Here is a 24,802-nt window from a genome sequence, read left to right as displayed (position 1 = left end):
TGTGATAGATGCGCTAAATTAGCGGCCCCGGCGAGGCAAGGCGGTAGGAGCTGCCGGAGGAAAATACCGTATTATGTGCTAAATTTAGTGTCTGTTCAGCGTACCAAAATGCCAGTCGTCACATTAGTGATTTTATTCGCGTAGTATTGCATTCTTAGCAAGCGGTGCTGGTTTTTTTCTTTAACGAGGCAAAATGTCAAACTCCTGCTTCAGTTATATTTAAAATAATCTGGCAAGGTCAATGTGCGGAGGTCTTGGCATTCACCTTAGCAGAGAATTTACATTTCTGAGAGTGTTTCAGAAGCACCTTTAGTTGCGTGTGAAAGTAATTCTTTTGATTTAGTTTACAGAGATCTATAATGCATGGCCAAAATATTGATGTGTAATTGTGTTTTTACATTTACCGTACACTAACATAGCTTTCAAAACATCAGTATAGTAAGTAATTCTACTTTATGTTTCTTTACAGTACTGGCATAAAGGATGTTTCCACTGTGAAGTTTGCAAAATGGCTCTGAACATGAATAACTACAAAGGATATGAAAAGAAACCTTATTGCAATGCGTAAGTATTGTTAATGTCAAGTCTTGCAGAAATGCACATGAAAAGAAAACCTGGCCGTGGATATTGTGAAATAGGTATTGTCGTGCTTAATCTAGAGATGTAGCAGTCTAGAGTAGTTTAGTATCTTTTCAGATGGTGTAGTCTACTTGTATTGAATTGATAGAAAATGAAAATATTTGATATATTTAGGCAGTGTTTTAATATCAGATCTCAGGATACAGGTCCTTCCCTCCCAGAAAGCATTGGATCTGGTGCTGACTCCTGTTACATTCATTACTGGCCTGCTGGATTACAGTTGTCCATTATGCAGCTCTCAGTTCAGGGTTATGGACCTGATCAGCATTTTGTAATAAGAAAACAAAGTGCTTCTTGGTTGTGTAGTTTACCGGGGATAATATCCTGTTAGAGATCGTGGCAACCTATTTTTAAAACTGTTATGTTGTTCACATATCTCAGATTACTAAGCTAGATGTTTACACAATCCCTACTTCTAGTGCTTCATGCTATCTCATATTTTGCTTCTCTCTTAGATTTTGATAAATAGATTAATTTTGGTTGTAGAGTATAATCATGTTGTATTCCACTTTTAGATTTTGTTGTTGTGTGGATTTGAAGAGTGCTTTCATGTTTGGCTTGCAAATACTGCAGAAGAGCATTTTGATACATGTAGAAAAAAGGTGCTTATTGTTCTTTGTACCATGCTCCTAAGATTTGCTAAGTGCACTTCAGTATGTTTTAATCTTTAGAAACAGTTATAATATGCTTTGTGAAAAGGATATCTCTAAAGAATTTGGAATCAAATTTGATCTTATGTGTTATTCATATATTGTTATTATTTTCACCTTTACCTACGTAAAACATGTTTTAAGAGACAGAATTTTGAAACTATAGGCACATTGTAATTTTTTCTGAAATAATCTCTTATACTCAAAATATTTGTTTTATGTTGAGGTAGACAGTCTATGGCTGGCCGTCACGGAATAGTTCAACAGCGTATGCTCATTTCTTCCAGGCTAAAATTGAAGCCAACCAGTGCCTATCTGTCTAAAATATGAGTTTTGTTATAAAAACTGCTGTGCTGCCAAAACTTGAAACACCTGTTTCAATGTGCACAGTTGTACTTAGATTACTTTAGGAACATACTGAGTTACACACATACCTTTCTAGCTTTCCTTGAAGTGCTCTACAGTGTACGAGACCTCTTGTAAATAAAGTGCAGTCAGTTGCCAGGCTTAGATGCTGTAGAGAAAGCTCTGTAGGAAGGGAGATTCATACTTCAACAGGTGGCACGCTACAAGTCGAGACTAACCTAAAAGTTATTGGTCCTAGATGGGACTCTGCTTTTGATAGTATTTGAGTTGAATACAGACTTACATCCTTTACAGTGATTAAAAATCTGATAATACTTTGATGCCTTTTACCTGATTTTTTTGTGGTTAAAATTCAGTGGTGATACTTTGGTTGCTTGATCTTTCCTAGGTAATTGGATACTTACTTGTCTAATAATGCTGTTTGTTACAAAGTCTCTTCGATGCTTTACATTGATGTTTCCATGCTGTGCATGTTTAACTTCTGTTGTAGGAGAGTTTTTCACCTATGTAGTTAAGCTATGTGGTGTGTCCTTCTGTTTACGGATGAGGGGGAATAAGGATGATGGATGTGTTATGTACCATTCAGGTGCTATTCTTCCTAGTAGTTGCTTTAATGAGCTTTGTAATAGTGATTCTTGAAAAAAAAAAAAAAAGATCCCATCTTTGAAATCACCCTCAAACCTGATGTATGAAACAGTAAGAAGCAATGTAAAACCATGAAAGAATGAGTTTCTTCTATTAAAGAAGAGAGAAAATCTAATATATATTATCAATTGTGTATTTTATTCTTAAGTAAATGTACGGGTGCTTTTTTTTTTTTAATAGAGATACTTTAAATAAATAATCTAAATAATTTTAAGTGCTCTATGGATCCACTAAGGGAAGACCAAAGTGTGGTTTTTTTGTTTCAAGCAACTTTAATATCCTTCAAAGGAGGGATAAGATGTTTATGCAAAACACTGTTTTGAAAATACAGTTGATTTAAATTACCGTATTTTGACACAGTACTCCTGCATCTCAAAGGTTACTTATTTGCAAAGCAGATGCCATTATAGTATTTCAAATTATGATGTGTCTTATTCAGTGTCCATTAGTAAGAGGCAAATCCATTTTTATGTTAAACACTGCTTGATCAGAAAATCTACAAAGAAAAGAATGCAAACACCTACAAGCACTTGACAAAGAGCAATTACTGTTAGACTGTTTATTGAGGTCATCGATCAATGAGAGTGTAATTTGTAGATAAAAGTGAAGAAGTATGCACTAATTTGAATGGGAGAGCAATACCATGAAGTATTAGTTAGCTTTTTGTAAGAATGAGTCCAAAAGCATGATTCTCTGATAATTTCTGTATCTGTTTGTTAGTTCACAGGTTAGATGAGGCACTTGAATATATTTTAACCTTTGAACTTAAAGAATTCCACTCTTCTTTTTCGGGTGCTAAAATTAATAATTTTTGTTGCATTACTAGGAAGAAAACCAGATGTTACTTTAACTGTAAAACATAATTGTGTTTCCATTAATATAGTAAAAAGATACTGATTTGTGACTGTTCAAACTATGCTTTTGGTGGAGGAGAGTAAAGTCAGATGGATTAACAGGAACTAGTGAACCAAGAAGGAATATATTGTGAAATACGTTAGTTCAGTGTCCATTAGAAAAGACCAGAAATATTTGTAAATGCAGGATTCCATTTTTTTAAGGGCAAGCTTTTTGTTGGGCAGCTTGTCACATTTCCAGCTAAATGGTTGTATATGTTCCTTGTGATATGGATACACTGATACCAAAAGTAACGACTGGGCTACTGAGGTCATAGAACTGGTACAGGTCAAGAAGCTGAGTTTCCTGGTATTGCACTTCTGACACTGCTTTTGTAAGTTGTAGATTTATGAAAGATTTTGCAACTGGGTTATAAGGGAAAACTTTGTCTACATGTGCTCGTGTATAATATGACTTTGAAAAGAATGATCTTTGTATCGCAGATTTTCCATGAAGTTTCTTGATCTGTGTCCTTTAAGCATTTCAGCTCTCTTACTTCTAAAGAAAAGATTATACAATCTATCTTTTTTATTGTTTATATAATTTGTAAGCTGTTTGAATCAGGATAGTTTCTCTCTGCTTTTTTGCATGGTGCCTAGAATGTTGTGCTTTGATCTCAGCTGGGACCTCCAAGTAGGACAGTACTCTCATGACTTATGATATTGTGTTTCTCGCTTTACTTGCATTCATATTTCGTCTGAAAGGCCTCATACGCAACATATTGAAGCTTGTAGATGCTTAGCACGTGGGCACTTCTAGGTTTGCCTTACAACTTTAGTCTTGCCTTTTACTTGCTGCGTGCCTTTAGATGTGCCATGTTGCCAGGGAGCTGCCTGATTTGTGAAATAATGTTGATGAAATTAAGGGCTCAGACTTGTAGTCCAGTTTTGCAGTTCAACAAAGTGCTATGCATTGCCTAATGCAGGTGAATGAGCCACGCTTTGTCTCTCTGTGCATATAGATAGTAAAAGAAGGGTTAAGACAATTAAAATGGCTTGGGTAATCTGATGATTTGTTAAATGAAGGTGTCTTTAATGCAAATCTGAACCCCTATTCCACTTTAATATCTGCAGATAGAGACTATTAAATACTTGTTTAATACATGTGGAAATTATAAGAAGAAAAATTGTTGTTATTATTATTTGCAAACTCAGAGCTGATTCTTCTCAGCTGCAAATAACCAAGATGATGCAAGGAAATGAATGGCATTTTGGCAACTAACCATCTGTGTACTAGTTCTCGAGCTTGTTAAATGATTGAATCATGTAGGATGATTATATGGTAACTTATTCTTACGAATATTCATATAAATACTTTTTTGACAGATTCACTAGACCAAAACACACGACTACTTTTTATGCAAAATGTAGAAGCTGAAATGCATATTTTTGGAATGTTCTCTCCACATTAGCTATACCTGCTGATGCAAACAGACTTCCTGCATGTGTGAACACATCTGACAGAGATGTATTTTTTAATTTCTGCAAAACCTCATAGCTTAAGCTTCTGGAGACCTGATATACCCTCTTGCCAAAGGCAAACAACCTCGCTATTGGAATAAATCCTTCTGAAATATTTAGTATCTAAAATTTCGCTAATTTCCTGCACACAGGGTAGCTTCATTCAAGTTTTTATTTATGACAGTCAACATATGGAATGATTACATAACTTTGAAATTTAAATCTACTGTCATCAGTCTTAGCATGTATTATTGACATGGAGAAAAACTCATCATCACTTTATTTTTTCTAGATTTAATTTCTTTTTAACTCATGCCAGTAGGAAATAGATATGCAAATACATTTGAAATATAGTGATGTTGTTAGAAGAATTGTACTACAGTTTCAATCTGCAAGTGCAGTCCAGCTTTACATTTTAAGATACTATAGGAGAGGGATGAAAAATGTCAAAGTTTTATTTAATACCAGCTTGGAAATGGTAAGAACGTGGTACAACTTTCTGGACAGTCAGATGGGCTGGAAGCTGGAAGCAGTTGCTTGTCATCAGTGGATGAACGTGGCCATTAAATGGAATCCATCGTCCTGAAAGGTGAACTTGTGTATATAAGTTTGGGTTTAGCTGTGAAACGTGAGTGGGTTTTCTTCCTACCGGTCAGAAAACTTCTAGAAGGTGACTAGGAGTGTGATGATATTATGCTTACTAAACATAACTAGCATTATCTTATTTTTCAGTAGTGATTTCAGCAGGTGATTATTTCTCAGTTTAAATATGGCAGGAAGAAAGAAAATTAGGAGGTTAGGAGCAGCAAGAATAATCCTTCTGAAATGTGATGGAGCCACTTCAAAGAGTTGTAGTAAAGAGAGCGAACAGAGTAAACAGATTTTTGTTTTCTAATTCTCCATCTTCAACTGAACAACAACTTATCTAGTGTAAAAGGATAACACTGAGCTTGGGTTGAGGATTGTTTTATGGCATGGTTAACCTTACAGCCAGTTACATTTTTTTTTTTTTTTTCCTCATTTTGGGCTTTTGAGCAGTTTCTGATCATTAGATTTGATCAAAAGTAGCTATTACATAGGTCAACCCAAAATGGTCATTCTTATAAAAAAAACAACCCAGAAACTCCCATGCAAAACTTGGCAGTGAGGCAAGAAATAAAGGCAAGGATTTGCACTTTGTCACTTTATTAACTTTGTGTATCGATGACTTTCCTCTTACGATGTAGTATAAAATGAGTAATGCAAATAACAGAACCACTAAAAAACAGCTGTTAAGGGCCTCAAAGCAGAGCCAAATACACCTATGTCATTTAAGGCCGTTACTTCTCGTGCTGCACCCCATAAGCACGGACTCCAGTATTTGAAAACAGTTATTGTGTTTCCCCTCAGCCATCTTTTCTTTAAACAAAACAGCTCTAACTCTTTCCTCATAGATTGTATTTTCTGGGAATTCTTGTTTCTCTACCCTCAATTATCTCCAAATGGAGAGTGAGTGAGTGAGTGTGTGTGTGTGTGTGTATATGTATATATTTGGACTTTGAACTGCAGTGCCTAGTGGAGCATTACCAGAGCTGGTAGAATAGCAAGTGTGCCTGTGCAACTCATATATATTTTTTTCTCTTAAGTCCCAGTACAGTCTTTGCCACTTTTTTTGGTTTTGTTGCAAAACCCGAACTATTGTTAAGTCATATTCAGATTGTTGTGGGCTACAATTTTATCTTTCTATGCAGAATTGCAACCTCAGCAGTTGTTATTATCCATTATCTGAGCAGTTAATTGTTCTTGGCTGAGCACAGAATCTTCCACTTGGTTCTCATTGAACTAAATCTCCATTTTTCCCCAGGCTGTTTCTCCAATTTGTCAAGTTCATTTTATATTCTAATTTTGTTCTCTAGTGTGCTTACAGCCCCCTCCTATCAACCCTCCCACCAGACAGCCTGTAAGCACATTGCAAATTTAATAAGTGTAATCTTCATTTCATCACCCAGGTCGCTAGCTGAAGGCCTGGAAGGGTATTGTATGTACCTGCGTGGTCTGATGCATCCTTCCCTTCTGTAGTGAGCAGTGATGAATGAGTGAAGTACTTTTTCTTCTCTACCTATTCCTGGAGTGTTAGATCAAGTGTTAAGTTCTGCGTAAGAAAGAAAATAAAATTGTGCAAGAGTGTAATCATTGTGGATATTTATGCAAGCATTGCTTAAATATGAGGAACAACTACAAGTGCTCTTGTAGAGGAAACATACATTCCTGCTTGCTCAGTGCTGTGGTGTCTTACTTGGTTAATTGAGTATTAAGTCCAAATGAGTATTGGTGGTATCCAGTAAGGAAAAGGAAAGTAGGACAAGAAGCCAAGCCTACTTGCTAGAACAGCTAATGGAGCCTCTTAGGCAAAATATATTTGAGTGTCTGAAAGGTGTTTGATGCATATCTCTAAACTGTTTGAAGAAGGCACACGAGAGCACTTTGTCAGAGTTGCTGAATACTGTGCATGAGGTGGATGGTGGTTAGTTGCAAAGAAATTACTAAAGAATAATCATCACAGACACTCAGATCTTGGGAAGAGTTGAGCTGTGTTTTGATCCCCGTGACTGTGTCTGAGCAATGGGATGCAACAATATTTCTCAGGTTCCATTTCAACATGTTCAGTTGTCTGTGTCCTGATTTCACATTTGAACAAGACCTGCATATGGCATCTTACACGCACGTGCTGGTGGGTGTGCAGGGAGAGGACTCTGCTCCAAGAGGTCCCTCGGTTTGCATTTTTGCAAGCTATGGAGAGCACCATGGAGCACTACAGCTTAGCTGCAGCCAGCCTGCTTCCCTGCTGGTGCAAATGGAGTAGAAAAACTACCCCGAGGGAGATGAGTTGTTACCTTTTTTTCTCCAGAGCAGGTGAATTCTCCGACTGCATTAAGTCAGTACTGTCACGTCTAGTACCTGATGTGAGTATAGGGTCTGTGTCTGGAATTAATGTGTTTTAATGTTCTGCCCGTTGGTGTAATTGCTCCAAAGGGAAAATTACAATTTAGTGTTACTTAGGATGTTGCTGGGGCAAATAAATAGAAAATATGCAAATGAATATTATACACTTTATTTTTATGCAAGACTGCAGTAAACATGACATTCAAAGCTATTTGCAAGAAATGCTTGTAGAAATCCTTACTGTGTGGAATCCTGATCTACTGCCAGTTTATGTCTTGGCTGAAGTAAATACGTGTTTTTAATTTGCATGATCATTGGTCATTGTAGACTGCAGATAATTTTTCCAAGGAAGAACATGCGCATCTCCTCAGCACCTGTAGTCATAGAATATATTGAACATATATTCTTAGGGGGCTGTAGTTACTGAGACACAGTTTCATTAAGTGGGATTTTCTTTGCTTGCTGGTATCTTAGCCACTGTTGATGCTCAACATAATCTTGATTTTTTGTAATAGCTATTACTTTCTGTACTCATTCCTAAAGATTGATGAAGTTTGTTTCATTATATTTACTAAAATATTTAGGCAACAGAACAGGAACAATAGATTAAATTTTGTGATTCTGAATCATTTACTTATTTGCATTGCATAGCTTGAGCTTTGGAAGAGGTAATAACCAGTTGTAGCAAGCCTGTGAAATCTTAATGGTATGTTTTGTTAACAGCTTTGTGATTTAACTGTTTGGGGTTTTAAATGTTCTAAGCCATAGAATTTCCTATCATATTTGCCAAAGAACTTAAAAGTATTTTCACTTTGCTGAATTTTAAGTTCTGTGTGGCTCTGCGAATGTTGGCGGTTGCAAGTAAACCTGCTGTCGTGATATACTCTATATACTTTATAAAGCTTGAAGAAAAATAAGGGTATGTCCCAGTCTTTCATGTCACTTTGAATTTTCAGAGTTGGTGATGTCAATCAAGAATGACAACATCGTGTCAATCAGCTTGGTGTCAAGAAGCATGTTTTGCTGTTTACATATGTCAGTGGAAACTAACTGTAATTATCCAGACAACATACAGTCTTGGCTGAGTGGTCAATTAATGTCATTTTCATAATTTTGAGTATTGTGGGGTACTTCCAGAAAATTTGCTAAATTTAGAGATTGTACAAGTTACACTGAGGGCAGTTTGGCTGTGTGATGTTGAAGTTCCTTGAAAGGGAGACAGTAGGCAGGACTCACAAGGGAAAAGTTTGTGTAAGAAGAGATGGGTGAAATACCTGTTGAATAACTGGTTTGCCTGAACATAAATGACACCAACCAGTTCATGCTACCCCTAGTTATGTCATCTCACACACAACTGTTTCAAAAAACCCAAAAAGCACAGTTAATTTGCCTTCTTGATTTGCAGATTAGTCCTTTTCTCTCTTTGCCTCACTCTGTCTTCTGATATTAGAGTTGATGTTGCGTCAGAGTTGGCCAAGCTATTTTCCTTTGCTTTCAATGAATGTTGCCTGTGTAACTTTTATTTGTACCAGGAGGAACAGTCTGGAGGACAAGCAGTGCAGAATTTTTAGTCTCTCGTATTTCCTCCTCCACCTGTCTCTCCTGCTTTTCCTGTTCTTGGTTGCAGCGGAATTGTGTGATGATTGCTGATCCCATAACATCTTAATATGAGGAGGGCACAAAAATGTGTGATCAGTGTCACACTTGAGAGAAGACTACAGCAGCTTAGTTTTGAAGATGAAAACCTAATTTTAATTTGGCCAGTAATAATTTAAGCATATATTGCAAAGGCTTTTCTGGGAAGTGCATAGTTACACTTTAAAGAGGATTTCTTAAAATGTAGAACTATATGGAAACTGTGTAAGTTTCTTCCTTGCTTCACAGTTTCAAAAATTCACACTAGATTTTTTTTTTCCCCCCTTAGGAGAGCAAATGTTTGGAGGTAGTCCATCATGTTCTGCCTCTCTAAATGGCAGCATTTTTCACACAGGTGTATTGATGTAATGCCAATTTCACAAATTTAAAAATAAATTTGTGCTGCATTTTAATTTAGTTATACCTCAGGTATTTTTTGAACTTGGCAAACTAAATGGTAATAGCTGTTTCTATTTTGTTTTGTTCCAGTTTTACACTGGAAGAATTCAATATTTGTGATGCAGTTCCTTCTAACATCAGAAAACTATGCATAGAAATACTTGGGGAAAGATTTTTAAAAAATGCTGATTTTAGACATAATTAAAATGCAAGTGGCTAAGTTTGTGGAGGGGAAAAGTGGTAAGATGAAATAAATTGTCTAAATAAAAAAAATACATGGACTATTTCTGCTGAATGGTGTAGAGTGGCATACATTCAACAGAGCAGGGTGTTCACATGTTGCGTACCATTGGTTGTGTGCATCTGCAAATGCAAGAGGGAAGGAATTTCTGACTGGATTTGCCAGGTCATACAAAAAGAAAAGGGGCCAGTATGAGGATTTTTAGCAACAGAAGTGCTCAGTAGGTACTGGACCAGGAGATGATTACCACTGTTAGGACTTGCAGCATGCTTGGTATGTTGGGAGGTTGCAGTCTATGTTTTAAAGAACTTGCCTGATTTTATATGTGTAGAAAAGCAAAGCTTCCTAAATGTTTTTTTTTCCCCTCTTTTTTTTCTTTTTTCTTTGAGCAACTGTTTGATACAGTGATGCTAGCGCCTTTGTTGATATTAGTATTTGATGGATGGTAGAGAAGTGATATTGATAGGGGGTGAATAAAGAGAAGGAATGCTTGTTGAAAGAAACTTTGTTAAAAAAATAGATGCGGAATGGCCCATCATGTAGGTGTATTTGATGTAAATCTTGCTATAATATAGGAAGGTCAGAAAATTTTATTTTGAAGTAGTTGGTAGGAATTTGTCAGGCTATTGGAAAAAAGAGATGAAGTTTGTTACAACAGTTATTAGCATAACTGGTTGAAACACTGTGGCGTTAGCACAAAATTGTTAGCAGAAATGGGGAAAGGGAAAACCAGTCTGCAGCTGGAGGAAAAAAATATCAAAAGATGTATTTAGAAGAACAATACTCCCTGAAATATGTGAAAGAAATTGAGACCTCTAGTAAATTAGACTGAGAGAAAGTATAATGTGAAACTTAATGGTGATGATATGTTTATTTACGCAAGGGGAAAAAAATGAAGAGCATGCATGCAGAGAAGGCAAGGAAAATGGAAAAGAGAAATAATTTATAAAAATGTTTGTTGAGCTTTTCAATTTAGCAATAGCAAACTAAATTTCTGAAATGGTCACATTTTTAAGTCTTTAATTAGGAACAGGGTACTGTCATGGTGAGTGATCAGTCAGGATATGTCATGAGCTTTTGGCTTATTTTGATCTGAAGATCAAAAGGGAGATTAAACACAGTCATTCTCAGGTAACTCACTAGTTACACTGCTATGTGGCTTGTATTATAGTTGTGTCAGAATGTTGGAAATCCATATTAACAAGAATGGAAGAAGCTGGAAGAATAAAAAGGAAGAGCAAGTAGATGAGCTTTGGTTGAGTTAATGGTCAGTCTGCTCCATCTTATGCTTCTCCATGCAGCCAGGTCTCAATTCTTGCAGTGGCTGACACAGAATATGTACTCACAGTCTAAGTTCTGTTAATTCTGTCATTATTTTAACAGTAATAAATTGATATTCAGAATAGATTAAGAGATACTGTTATGACATGAAATATATTATTGGCACTGCAAGTACTGAAGACTTTGTCCTGCTTTGAGGAACTTGCAGTAAGGTTTTAAAATTGTTATGAAGTTAATAATTCATAAGAAATATCAGGACAATTGGAAAAAATACAGTTACTCAATTTTATGCCCGTTGAAGAATGTTTCTGTACACTGAAATGATAGGCTACCAAATAGTGTCCCCAGGAAGATGAAAAGCTTGAGGGGAAGCTAAGAAGTATGGTGAGAGTCATGTGAAAGTGAGAATACTGCACGTGATTAGTTTTTCTGATAGTCTAATGCAAGCAAGGGTATATTGCAAACTTCCCCCCCCCTGCCCAATGAGATGAAGATAGATATTCTTCTGAGCAGTAATAACTTAGATGATTGGTGCCGTTAATGTTTTGCACTTATCAATTATGAACAACTTGGCATGGCCAGAGAATTATTTTTGGAGTTTGTTTTGAAGTGTAAGAGATCATCTTGTTCTATAGGCCACTAAGTTGCTTCAGTTCCTATGAATGTTTTTGTAAAAGTTGGAAAACTTAAAAGGTATTTATAAATAGGGCTTTCTGTACCTGTTACTTCAGGAAGTTTGGAAAGACATTCTGAAGTCTGAACACAAGCTGGTCAAGCCTTGTATTAATTCCTCCTTGTGCTGAAGACTTTCAGGATGACTATTGTCTTTGTGGAGGAGAAACTCAAAAGAGTAACATCCGATTTCTTGTACTGATTAAATGCTTAACTTTCATGACTGTGCTACTATTGTTTCAAGCCTCTTTTGGGTCAGCAGCAGGAGTCTCTCTGCCTGTCCAAAAGGCAATGACAGATGATGTCTCCTATGCAGAATAATACTGTATATGGAATATATTAACAAAAGAAAAATTTAAGCTTGTCAAGCTGGGTATGGATGTGAAGGAGGCTGTAATGTGATTTTAGAAATTTAAGGAAATAGGGTAAAAATGGTTATTTTTCTCTAATTACTTATTTCACCCTGAGGAGGATGGCAGCTCCCCTTCTTCCTAACTGACTCCGTCCTGTCACTTCCGCTGGGCTGATGAGCAAACAAGTCCTTTTGTTTTCTTCTGTCATTTTTCTTTGTGCATTGCGAAAGGCACCTGGCTATTTGGTGTCAGCTCTCTTCAGCAGGTTTCTTGTCTCCATTGCATGCCTCAGATGTGACAGTAATTCAGCATCTGATGTGCTGTGACCACTGCCCATGGTTTGAGAGACAGGTGTGTCTCCCTTGTATTTTCCATCTGCGCTGTTTGTATACATCTTGGTTCTCCTGTGTATATGTTTCAGGGTCTCTTTTTGATGTGTATCTTCAGAAACACTGCTGCAATAAGGCACGACTTCACAACTGGGACAACAGATGTTAATACATGCAGTTAATAGTAACTGCACATCTTATACCAAAGAAATCAGAACTGGATGTTCAGGAACAGACTTATAATGGATCTTTGAAGTTGATGCTATGAACTGTTAATCTACCATATTAATAATTAATACCAATTAATTTTATACCTGTTCTGATTTTTTTTCAGTAGAACAATTTCTTACCAGGAGATTTTTTTGCATGAATCTATGAGTTTCAACTTTTTTTTCTTTTCTTTTTTTTTTTTTCTTCTTCCCCTGTAGAAATCATTACTTTAACTGTGTTAGTTTTATAGCAGCAGAATGCTTAATTTCAGGGACAAAGTATTTAGCTTTGTCAGCTGGACTTATTTTGCTTAGGTGTATTTTACCAAAACAACTTCCTCTACTTTTCCTCACAGCTGTATGCACACCTACTTTCACCCCAACCAAATTTCTTTTTTAATTCTAGACTGGAAAAAATAAACCTCTAAGTGCTGAACAAAAACATATTAATGGTATTGTTTTCCTATCCTGACTATAGTGAAAAAGTATACTGAGCTGTAAAATAAATTATTATTTGGAAAATGTTTATTCTGGGAAGAATGGTGTTGGTCATTTCAGTACATACGTTGCTTGTAATTTTTATTTTGGGCAATTATAGTCAGTGAGACAATAGTAAATTGTCTTCCTACAGAGTTTTTTCTGTTTCAGTATAACTTGTGAGAATGCTCATGTTAATTTTCAGAAGTTCTTTTTCTAAAGCAAAATAAGGGAAAAGAAGTAATCTGGCACTTTCTTTAAAGAAATAAACGGCCCTGGAAGCCTTCATGGCACCATTTTCATATTCGCTACAAAGCAACTATACTAAAAAGTCATCTGTTTTGGTTATAGTAAATTAAGGAGTAGATGGGCAAGAGCTAGGAAAACATCAGCATTCAGAGCTCTACAAATAGTCAAGCAACTTTCAGTTTCCCCAAAGAAGCGATGGGATTATTTTTGAAGAGGGGAGGCTTAATCACACCTTTAGTACATGGAAGACGCTGGATATGAAACCATCGGGTAATGTTAGAAATAGACATCTGAGTTGGAAAGACTTTCCATATGCCACAATCTTCATGAAAGCTGTACTATGTAGACCTTCATAAACAATTCTGTTGATGCATAGGAATTCGTCTCAGCTGTGTTAGCCTTGCAATATAGATGGGTGAGAAGCAGAAAATACTTGCTGTTCCCATAAAAAAATCAGACCTTAAAATAGGAGTGTGCTGAACGCACAAAAGGAAAAGATCCTACAGAGTCAGAATGCCATTTGTACCATCATTTAAAAGGGAAACTTTTGAAGAGCACTATTGTCAATTATTTCATTTGTTTGCGGAGTGCCTGTTGTTGTCATAGTTGAATACCCTTTACCCATAACGTTAGTTATATAAAGCTGATGGGCACATACATGACAAAACAGTACGTGTCTTTGGGGTGCTGGAATTCTTCATGTCCTGGAACATTGTTTTGAGGACTGACCAGTAAAAGTGACGACAAATGACTGAAACGGCCTTGCAATAAGTGTATAATATTAAAGGAAGATTGACAGAATTAAATACTCAAAAATATCTTGTGAACTGTAGTATGGTGGTAGGTTTTTTCAGACACTGCTTTGAAGAGCACCTTTTAAAAGTTAAAGGTGCTTTTTAGATGTGGTTGCAAGTAGTCAACTTAGGACTGTTGCTCGTATCTCCTAAGCTTCTCCCATCACAGGCTAACAGTAGTGTAGATGGTGTCTCTGAAAAGTAATTGAAAAAAAAAATTGAAGTAGGCCATTACCTACTCTACATTCTGTTTTCTCAATGGAAGGAATTAAGACAGTCTTTTGTACTTTCTTGAGTGTTCAATTTGTCACCCTTTTCCCAGCGGGAGAGACACGTGATCAGTGGAATATCTTGTTATGGTTTGTTTTCATTCTTGCTGTAAGCAGAGCAGTTTATTGGCCTTACAAGAAGATGTACATATTAGGATTGTGGAGAATGTGGTTAATTTATATTTTGACTGACATAAAATATTAAGACTCATAACCATTTCTGTAAGACAAGAAATATGTAAAGTAATGGGGAGAGAAGTACTTCCTGCACAGCACCACTGGCACAAAGCAGTGGTATATTAAAGTTCACCCTGGGTGAAAGCAGAGCGGGGAGGTACAGAAATGTGACATTCCAGGAAGGCTGGGGTATGGACCGATCTGTCACTGCAGGATAATTCAGAATGGAAATGGCTCTGCACATATTATATGTTCTTTAAATGTTTAAAACAGGGAGAAGCACTTAAAAATCATGAGTGAATAAAGCTGGCAAGTTTCCCCTTCTGCTCCATCCACACAGGTTGTTAAATGATTCTCCTTGCTGTGGTAGCGGAGAGCCTGCTAGGAGTGCATTAAGCATCGTGATTAATGTCTGTCACATGTTTATTCTCTCATCTTCTCCCCAGCAGGTGGTGTGTATATGCAGTGCGGGGCTTTTTTTTTCTTTTTGTAGGTTTAAAGAAAACAAGACTGTTTGCGAAGATGCATGTATGTGTCAAAGGAGGCAGAATCAAAGAAATGGAATGTGTACTTGGAGCAGAAAGGGCTTGTGGTGGCCCTGAGTTCCTGGAAACTGGGCTGAGCAGGGAACAAATTGCCTCCAGGACGTTTCTGTCTCCATTGTAGATGAATACTCCTCTTGTTGTAGGACTTGTTGTGACCCAAAAGTAGTAAAATCACAGTCATCCTCAAACTTGAGTTGCCTTTTAAAGTATTTAGTCACATTCAGGCTGAAGTCAGGTAACTTGAACTTTGAAACTCTGTGGGAAGGCAGCACTGACAGTGGCAGAAAGGTTTCACGTGCTTATGACAACCTCTCTTGCTTAGAGGGTATTCTGGTCTACTCTGTCTGAACTGGAGTTTCCTCACGTTACTTGATACGCCCAGTGAATGTCTGACATGCGGACATGCATACCAAGTGCAGACAGTTATTAGAAAGGTGCTAGTACTTAAGTGTATTTATGACTGGAAAAAAGGCTTTTTTATAAGTGCAGCAAAAAAAATTAACCACTATATTACAGTATTCTTATGTATGTTTTTTTTTTTGGTTAAGAGTTTTAATAATACCTAATAATACATTATTTGAAGTAGTATTGATTTTTGTATAGTTTGGATACCATTAAGTAGAAGAATGAAATGCATATGATGAATAATGAAATTCATTTGAAGAAGTTTCCAGTTATTTTATCTGAAAAATGTAGTGGGATTGTTAGATCTTTGAACAGTTTGTTATACGGTGGAAAAGCCTACAACTGATATACACAGATTTACATTTTCTATATATCTAAACTAGTTCAACAACCATAAAACTAAACAGACCTTTTTCCTTTAACATGAACATATTCAACTCTTTTTGGCTATTAAATGTGAAGTTGTATTTGAGTATTGTTACCTTGGAATTTTAATCTCATTTACACAAGGTCTTGGTTACAGTTGCTTAGTAACACGCTGTGGAAGCAGATTTGTTGATTTATGATAATGTATCTACAATATCCTTGTAATTAAAGATGTTGTAAGGAAAGCAAGTACACAATGTGGGTGCATATTTCAGCTGAATGTTTCTAATAACCTCTGTCTTCACAGTGTATCTTACAGTGAATGTCTTTGTACATGTTGATGTTATATGTACCTCACCTGATTTTTGGATAATGCTGATTTGCAATTTGTAGGTGAGTCTTGAGATCCTGAGGTTTAGCAGTTTACTTCCATGGAACTGCAATTCCAACATGGCAGTTATTTTGTAAGACTTGCATTGATGTCAGGAATATATCAGGAACAAACTGTAAGAGAGAGAGGCTTATGGTTCATTTTTACATGATGTTACACTTTCTTTCCCAGGAGAGAGAAGTGTGTTAGAGATTAAGCATCATGAGACTTGTAAAACATCTCTTTTTGACAGCTAAAGGAAGTATCTAGAGAAGTGTTGGCTGTTGCGTGTTGCATGTCTTCAAGTATTTGCAATTAGTGTATTTTAAGGTTTCCTGAAATCTTTAAGGTCTTTCATTTCTTTGCAAACAGGGCTCAAGATTTCTGTTTAACTCCTCTGCAGTATATTGCAGAAGAATTCAGAAACAGAGAAATTTCTAACACTAGTATGCTTATTGTGTAAAGTGTCTAGGGAAGCAAAAATTAAGCAAGCACCTCTGAGGCAGATGGAGTGTTATGAAAATCCTGGAGCCTGCTTTAAGCACAGACACAACCCCAGGAAAAAATGCAAAATAATTTAACAAATTTATAAATAAAACAAAACTAAACATCCTGTGTGATGAGGCCTGAATTTAGTCTGCTCTTCTGTAAGTATTTTAAAGCATAAAAAGCTTGTGTTCACCAACTCAGAATGTTTAAATGACTCTTAGGCCAGTTACCTGGATGTCTTGTGCAGGGCCAAACATGGTGTTATATCATGAAATAATAATAGTTTTGCGTCTCTGCCTAGTATATTTACCTCAGTTTCCTTGTGAAATTAAGTTACTCAGGTTCCTGTCAGGCTCAAAAAATTTACAAAGACCCATCGAAATTGATACCTGTCATTTCTTTTTCAGATTTTTTTTTCTGTATGTAATGCAAGAATGCAGAGGAAATAATTATTTTAAAAGTGCCATTCACATGGATCTGTTCAGTTGAATGTTTCGCTTTCTGCTTTCAAGCACTTGTAAGCTATTATGGTTGTTCCGCTATTGTCATATCCCTTGACTTGAAAGCTGTGGGTGGCATTCATCTCACCTACCTTTGACATATCCCATGCCGATGTGCGTAAGCTGAAATCATTACTCTAGTCCTGTTTTTGTAGTCGGTGGAGAAATAAATGCTCTAAGATTTCAGTTCATCTGACTCATTTTATGATAGGTGAAACAGACTTTATTCATCATTAGTTATGTTAACTTAATCTTTGTGGACTGACTCAGATACAGAGGTTTACTTTTCATGAAGCAGATCCTCTGTGTGAGAGAGCCAGTTTACGATGGCTGTCCCTGAACAGCTGTCAGAACCAAGTATCTTCATTTTCTGGTGCTCCTACCAGCTCACGTTTCCAGTCCTTTGGTATTTCATAGGCACTCAAGCAAGTTTGTGGGAGAGGAAAGATTTCAGTTGTTCCATTTCATTTTAAGCTTATTTTTGAGGTCTGCCTGCCACCGCATTGCACACTGAGTCCTAGGAGACTGTGTCCCTGCACCGTTGCTTTCTTCAGATTCTCATGTTATTCAAACCTGCATCATTAATGTAAAAACAAAACAAAAAACAATAGCTACAAAAAAATTAACAGTTTGTATCTCAAAGTATTTATTTCCCAGTTTAAGAAGAAAAATACTTGTTCTTCTGTTTTTGGTGATCTCATTCTGCATCTCCTGGCTGCACCTGGAGAACTGTGTCCAGTTTTGGTCCCCACAATTCAAGAAAGACACGGACAGACTGGAGAGGGTCACAAGGAGGGGAACAAAGATGATCAAAGGGTAGGAGAAACTGCCCTATGAGGAGAGACTGAAGGCCTTGGGCCTTTCCTTCCTGGAGAAGAGAACGCTCAAGGGGGACCTCATCACAGTATTCCAATACTTCAAGGGTGGCTAGAAAGAGGAAGGAGGTGCTCTCTTCACAAGGAGCCTCATGGAGAAGACAAGGGGCAATGGGTACAAGTTCCATTTATCTTTACACAAGAAAGATTATTTTTTTTTTTACCATAAGAACAATCATTCACTGGAACGACCTCCCCAAGGATGTGGTAGAGTCACCACTGTGGGAGGTTTTCAAAATGCAATTGGACAGGGTACTAGATAATCTCATCTAGGCTCCTTTTCCCATGAAAGGTTGGACCAGATGATCTTCTGAGGTCTCATCCAACCTAGGCTTTTCTATGAGTCTGTTATTGATCTGAAATTGATGGCAGTATTGTCTTTGGTCTAATAACCAAGGGCAGGTGTGTATTTCTCAATCATCGCTATGAGGAAAATTAGGTGAGTTCAAATATTATTTTGTATTGATGAGTTCATGGAGATTGGATTTGTCATAAGCCTTGTTAAAACTGACAATGCAGGATTCACTCAGCTGAGATATTTTAAAATTTTGAGTTACATATTGGACTGACATTTTAAAAAATATGTTGTATATCCTGAGGAAAAAAATGTATTTCACAGCCAATTAAAAATATTACAAAAAGTCTGAATTTAGTCATATGCCTTTTTAAAATCTTAATGAAAAATGTAGAGTAATTCAGCAATAAGCACCTCTGTTATTTTAAAAAATATTTTTTAAAATGTACTTTTAAAAAGAAAAATACATAGAATTGGACTGGTCTCTGAGACTACATAAAGAGGACAATGAGGTAAAAGCATTTATGACATCAAGAAATACGCAATGACACTGTATGGTAGGCTCTCCAACGAGCAGAGACTTTTTTTCTTCCAAGACACAGGATCTCAGTCACTTGGGGAAACCCTGCCGCCAGACAGCACAGAAAGGCTATACTCTTTTAGTGTAAGATCTGATAGACTACTGATTTTTTTCTTTTTTTTCCCACAGTTTACTTTTGCTTTTTCAGAATAATTTGATTAATTTGTGTTCAGTGTATGGAAACCCTTTCTAGGTCTTTCATTTAAAAAAAAAAATTGCTAAATCCAAGTCAGCAATTTCTCTTTTCTCTAAGTTCTCTATTTGTTTTATAATCTCCTGTGTGTTTTGTCTTTTATTAAATCTTTATTTACATATAAAGGAAGACATGTACAAATTCTTGGACAGAAGATGTATGCTTGTGATACTGTATACCTAGTAAATCTTAAATTTATATAATAAAGATCTGTCCTTGACTTTTTTGGATAGGAGCTGGAAAAAAATGAATACTATTAAAATGTAACTTTTTCTGTTAATTTAAAAGCTCAAGAAAACATTTTGCTCATGCTGGTGATAATTCTGTAGGCAATGAAAGCAGTATTTTCAGAATACTGTGCTGCATTAGTCATGAGAATTTTTATTTACCAGGCTCTATGGAGGTGGTAGTTGGCATGTAACCATGCTTTTCAGTCAGCACTGCAACACCAGCGTATTCCTTTGACCACGTTTCTCACAGTGTGAAGTTGTGGCTAGGGCCACAACTAGAAAAAAAATCTATCCTAGGAAGACCCTTTATTAATATTTTAGGAATGCAACTCCATATGAAGGTACTTGTGCATTCTCTTTAGATTTCCCCCACATCTGTACAACTCATATGTGATATGAATAAAGTATCTTACTAAGAAAGAAAAACTATTACAAAATGTTCCTTTTGATTCAGTTTGGTGGTAGATGTTAATTAACTGTACAACTAATACACTGTTGTGGTTTAACCTGGCAGGCAGCTAAAACAACAACACAGCTGCTCACTAACTCCCCCTTTCCCAGTGGGATGGGTGAGAAAATAGGAAAAAAAGAAAAAAAAAAAAAAAGGTGAAACTCGTGGGTTTGAGATAAAGACAGTTTAATAGGACGGCAAAGGAAGAGGAAATAACAACAACAACAACAATAATGATACAGGAATATACAAAATGAGTGATGCACAATGCAATTTCTCACCACTCATTGATTGATGCTCATCCCATCCCTGAGCAGTGATTGGGCCCTTGGCCAGCTTCCCACAAATTTATATACAGAGCATGATGTCATATGGTATGGAATATCCCTTTGGTCAGTTGGGCGCAGCTGTCCTGGCTTTGTCCCCTCCCAGCTTCTTGTGCACCCCCAGCCTACTCGCTGGTTGGGTGGTGTGAGAAGCTGAAAAGTCCTGGACTTGGTATAAACATGGCCTAGCAACAACCAAAATATCAGTTTGTTATCAACATTATTCTCATCCTAAATCCAAAACACAGCATTATACCAGCTGCTAGAAAGAAAATTAACTCTATCCTAGCTGAAACCAGGACATACATGGATCCAGGCTGAACAGAGAAGTTAACAACTGGCCCATGTATGGATGTTGTCTGTGACTATTTTTGTTGTCACTCACTGAGTGATTAAAAAACTTCTGAAAAAAATGTGGAAGCCAGAGAGCACAGTGACCTATAATCTGTCACAGTGAGAGAACCCACAGAAGTGGTTTCTTTGTTTGAAAGAGGATAAAATTCTTTATTGAAAACTTTGTTTCTTAAGGATTTAATCCTTAAATTGTTACATAGTCACATAGTTTAACTAATGGGGAAAAAATTCCATTTGATTTATTGTTACTTTTTTTTTTGAGGGACCCTTTCCCTGCTCATTTACTTGTGGAGCTAAATTTTCCATGAGATAGACATTTAATATTAATTTCCTGGCCTAGTTATTAATGTACCCATAATCTCATAAATATTTTTCTGACATTATCTGTGAAGTGAAAGGGAAGTTATGAATACGCTTCTTCTTCTGCCTTTATAATATCTTATGTAAGATGTATGCTTCACACTATACATAAATTAGGATTCTCTTTTTTCATGGAACAGTTCCTGTATAATCAAAATTTATAGTTTTTGGACATTTAAGTTTAGTTTACTTTGAATATTGATTAGATCTTTGACCAGCATGGATGGCTGGTGGAAATATATCAGCCCCATATTAATATTCTTTGTAAATAAAACAGATGGAAAAATGGTGAATCGGGTTAGATACTGAACGACACGTTGGTCTGACTAGGAACTGAGTGTTAATTTTCATTGTGTCAATTAATACAGTGATATGTAAAACCGGAAGACAGCACCTCCCTAACCCCAGGCTAAAAGTATATGCTGCCCTTCGCGTTTGGGCGTTGCCTTAGGTAATGATGAGAGTGAGGAAGCTCTATACGTGGGGTGTCGAGTCCTTTTCTAATGCACTGCTGGAGGGGCTCTGAACTGTAGTGAGAGAAAAAAAATTGGGCATGAGAGCTGGAAGGTGATGGGTGTGCTGGGTAAGGGAAGTTCTGAGTAAATGGGGTTTATTGTTTTTCAAGTGTCTTTATGATACTTCTTACAAAGAAAAAGAGGCCAAATACTTATCCTTGCTTTAGTTGGCTCGTAGGAGTAATCTAGGTAAGACAGAAGATTTTGTAGTAAGTGGCACACAAGGAATTGATGTACGTGGCATCATGTCTGAGCCTATTGCAGCTCTCTGGCATGAGTGACCAAGTATGTACCCAATGCAGGTCTGTGACAGAAAGCTGTACTCCGCACATACTGGTAAGGATATATGGTAATAATATCTAGAGGCAGAGAAGTGTCATTTTGTCTACCCTAAGTGGAAATAAATTAATATTTATGAAGACACTCATAAAAATTAAATGACAAATCAATATCATTATCCTTGTTGTTCTGTGTGTCTTTTTATAAAAAATATAGCTAATGCATGCATTTGTCCTTGTGTAGCGCAGGAAAGAGCTAAAGACTGGAAACCAGCTTTAGATCATTTTAGCCCATCTTGCAGTGCAGTAGGACTAGGTTTACCTAAATTATACCTAATTTGTTCTTAAAATTTGGTTTTCTTAGAGTCCTTGCTTTATTATGTCCTCACAGTTCATAGTTTTCTTGAAATTAATCTTATTTTCTACAGCTTTATCTTAATTCTTTTTCTTCTTTCCTAGCGGATGTGGAGAACAATTGCTAGCTCTGCTTTTTTGTAATATTTTATGTATTAGAATGCAGTTACCATGGCTCACCTCAGACTTTGTCTTTTTAGACTGAAAAAACTTAATTCCTGTAGTCCTTTTTCATAAATTATACTTTCAGAAACTCTTATAATTCCTGCTGCTTTCTACAGATCTCTCCTAGTTTGTCTTTTCCAGAGCGACATTTGCATTTTAATGACAGTATCATAGTGCTGACTTGTATTTAGCCTATCCTCTCTATCACTTCCAGAGGCTCCCTTCTCACTTGCTGCATAGGCAAAAATGAGCTAATGGAAATGTGACTCTTAAGAAGATTTCTGAGAAAGTATCTAAAAGGTGGAATACACTTAAGGTGGCTGAAACAGGCATCTCCAGAGAAGAACAAGTGGTTTACTGTCTGTACTGAGCTGATTATGTGAATGCCTCTGTCATATTAATTGGATTCAGTAATGCAACTGATGTCAGGAGGAGTTACAATCATCACTAATTGGTGATGCCACTAGGGTAGTAGGCTGTGATCACGGTAGCGTCAGAGTGCATTAGGAAGAACCATAGCTGCCCAAGGTGGTGGTCCTGTCCAGTGGCTAGACAACTGCCAGGGTCTGAGGAGACCTCAGGTCTGTGTGCAGTTCTTGGTTCTGCTGGTGTTTCTCTACACCCAAGTGTTTTTCTAATCTGTTAATTAAGGAGACTGATATTTGGTACACTCATGAGAAGCACTATGTAAGAACTAACTTATATTCTGTTTGTTATTACAAACATGTTTTGAATTTATATGGTAGGATATGATTATGTATAAAGAAAAGTAAATAAAGGGCATACTCTTGAATGCATTTACAAACCTGCACAAATTTAAATATAGCTTTATTTCAAGATAGTGTGAAATATTGTTTCAGTTATTAGGCACCTGTGTCTTCTGTTCAAAATGTACATTCACTGGAGAACAACTGGAACACTGTGAGGACAGTTTTATTGCACAATTGCATAATTTGAAAAAGATGCAGTGGAAGCACCTGAAAATAAGGGATGGATTTGGCACTGTGTCAGCTTCCTGGTTAGTACTGAAAAATGTGAAACTCCCCAAACATCAGAGAGAAAGAGCCCCAAATGCTGGGAGGATTAAATGTTTCAGCAGCAGTCTTCTGATGAGAATTACAGTTTACTTCATTTACTGAGTAATTAGGGATCAGACTGTCCAGAAAAAGTGAAATGTCAAGATGCTTTCAGTGGAGCCTCTGCTTCTAAGGAAAAGAATTCTGCCAGTATTCCTGGATCCCCACATTCTGCAAAGTATCCTTTGCTTCCAGAACTTGAGAGCTAAAGTGAGAAAATATTTTTAATTCTTTAAACTTTCCTAACTGCAAATACAACAGCAGCTATATTGCCTTCAGTGTGCAGTTCAGCCTCTGTTCCAGTCATGTAAGTTGCCCAGTCTGTTGTGTGCTGAAACAAATAGGTTGATCAGCAAACCATACAAGATTGCTCATAAATTTAAAAAGTATGAAAAAAAATTTCAAGCAACTTCTGGATTCACTATATCTATCACTTTACATTCATATATATGTATTAAATATTAATGTAATAACATAAAATGCATGTGTATTAAGCATCTTTTCCTCTTTTCTCTCTTGCCTAATACACAGAACAAATGTGCGCATACTATTTCATGATCTTCCTTATGTGATTGATATATAGATAGATAGATGGCATATCTTGCTGACTACTGTGTGCAAAAGTCAAGCAAAGATTATTTATCCTCAACAAGACTTTCCTCTCAGCATTTCTTCACTAAATCCAATAAACTCCTGCTACTGTCATGAAAACTTTCTCATCTTCATTCTCTTTGAATTTTCTTCTCTGGAAATATCTTAGGTGTATTTTAAAATATTGCTTCCTCTTCTGTTAAACATAGTATCTCTTTCCGTTTAATTTAGTGACAGAGAAAGAATTGCTGTCAAGGCTTCTCTGTGTCTGTTGTCTGCCATCAGCTGACTGGTTAACTATCTCAGGGCAAAACAGAAACATGGCTCTCAGGCCTTCATTTCTGGCCCTACTCTGGTCTTTTACTGTAGATTTGGACTTGAAAGAGACCCTGCCATTAGGTATTTTCCCTGGCTCTTTCATTTATGTACTAGAGAACTAAGTGCAGTTCTCTGTGGTTTGTGTTCTGGTGACGTGGTGTACAGAGGGATCCAGAATGAAGGTGTGAGCTCCATCCAGAGTTATCATCTAGTCTGAAGGGCTGAGCTGCTTGAAATCCTGAGGTGTGCCCCTTGACTGCTGTGATCACTCCTCAGTCCAGTAGTTACTGTTTGTCCACCTCAGGACTTGAACATCCACATCTCACCCACCTGGATCCAAAGGAAAAAAAAGACACCTGAGGCAGTGAATATGGTATGAGCCAGGAAGATGAAGTGAGGGAGTAATACATGCTGTTCAGTGAGAAGACACTGCCATCTCTACATTCGTCCTCCTATCTCTTTTCCAAAATGAAGGCCTGCTGACCTGGGGTTGGTAGTTGGTATT

General features: G+C 36.8%; 1 protein-coding gene across 2 annotated transcripts in view; it reads left to right on the top strand.

Annotated features, from left to right (window-relative positions):
* NEBL (nebulette) overlaps positions 1-24,802 on the top strand; it is a 269,002-nt gene that overhangs the window by 1,045 nt on the left and 243,155 nt on the right. For both annotated transcript variants that reach the window (XM_054814590.1, XM_054814589.1), the window contains exon 2: positions 470-564. In XM_054814590.1, the coding sequence (XP_054670565.1) occupies positions 470-564 (95 nt within the window). The remainder of the gene's footprint in view (positions 1-469; positions 565-24,802) is intronic.

Source organism: Grus americana, chromosome 2 (genome assembly GCF_028858705.1).
Source record: "Grus americana isolate bGruAme1 chromosome 2, bGruAme1.mat, whole genome shotgun sequence".
In the NCBI taxonomy this organism is placed as follows: Eukaryota; Metazoa; Chordata; class Aves; order Gruiformes; family Gruidae; genus Grus; species Grus americana.
The sequence above is the reverse complement of the archived record's forward strand: the minus strand, read 5'-3'. Positions and strand labels throughout refer to the sequence as shown.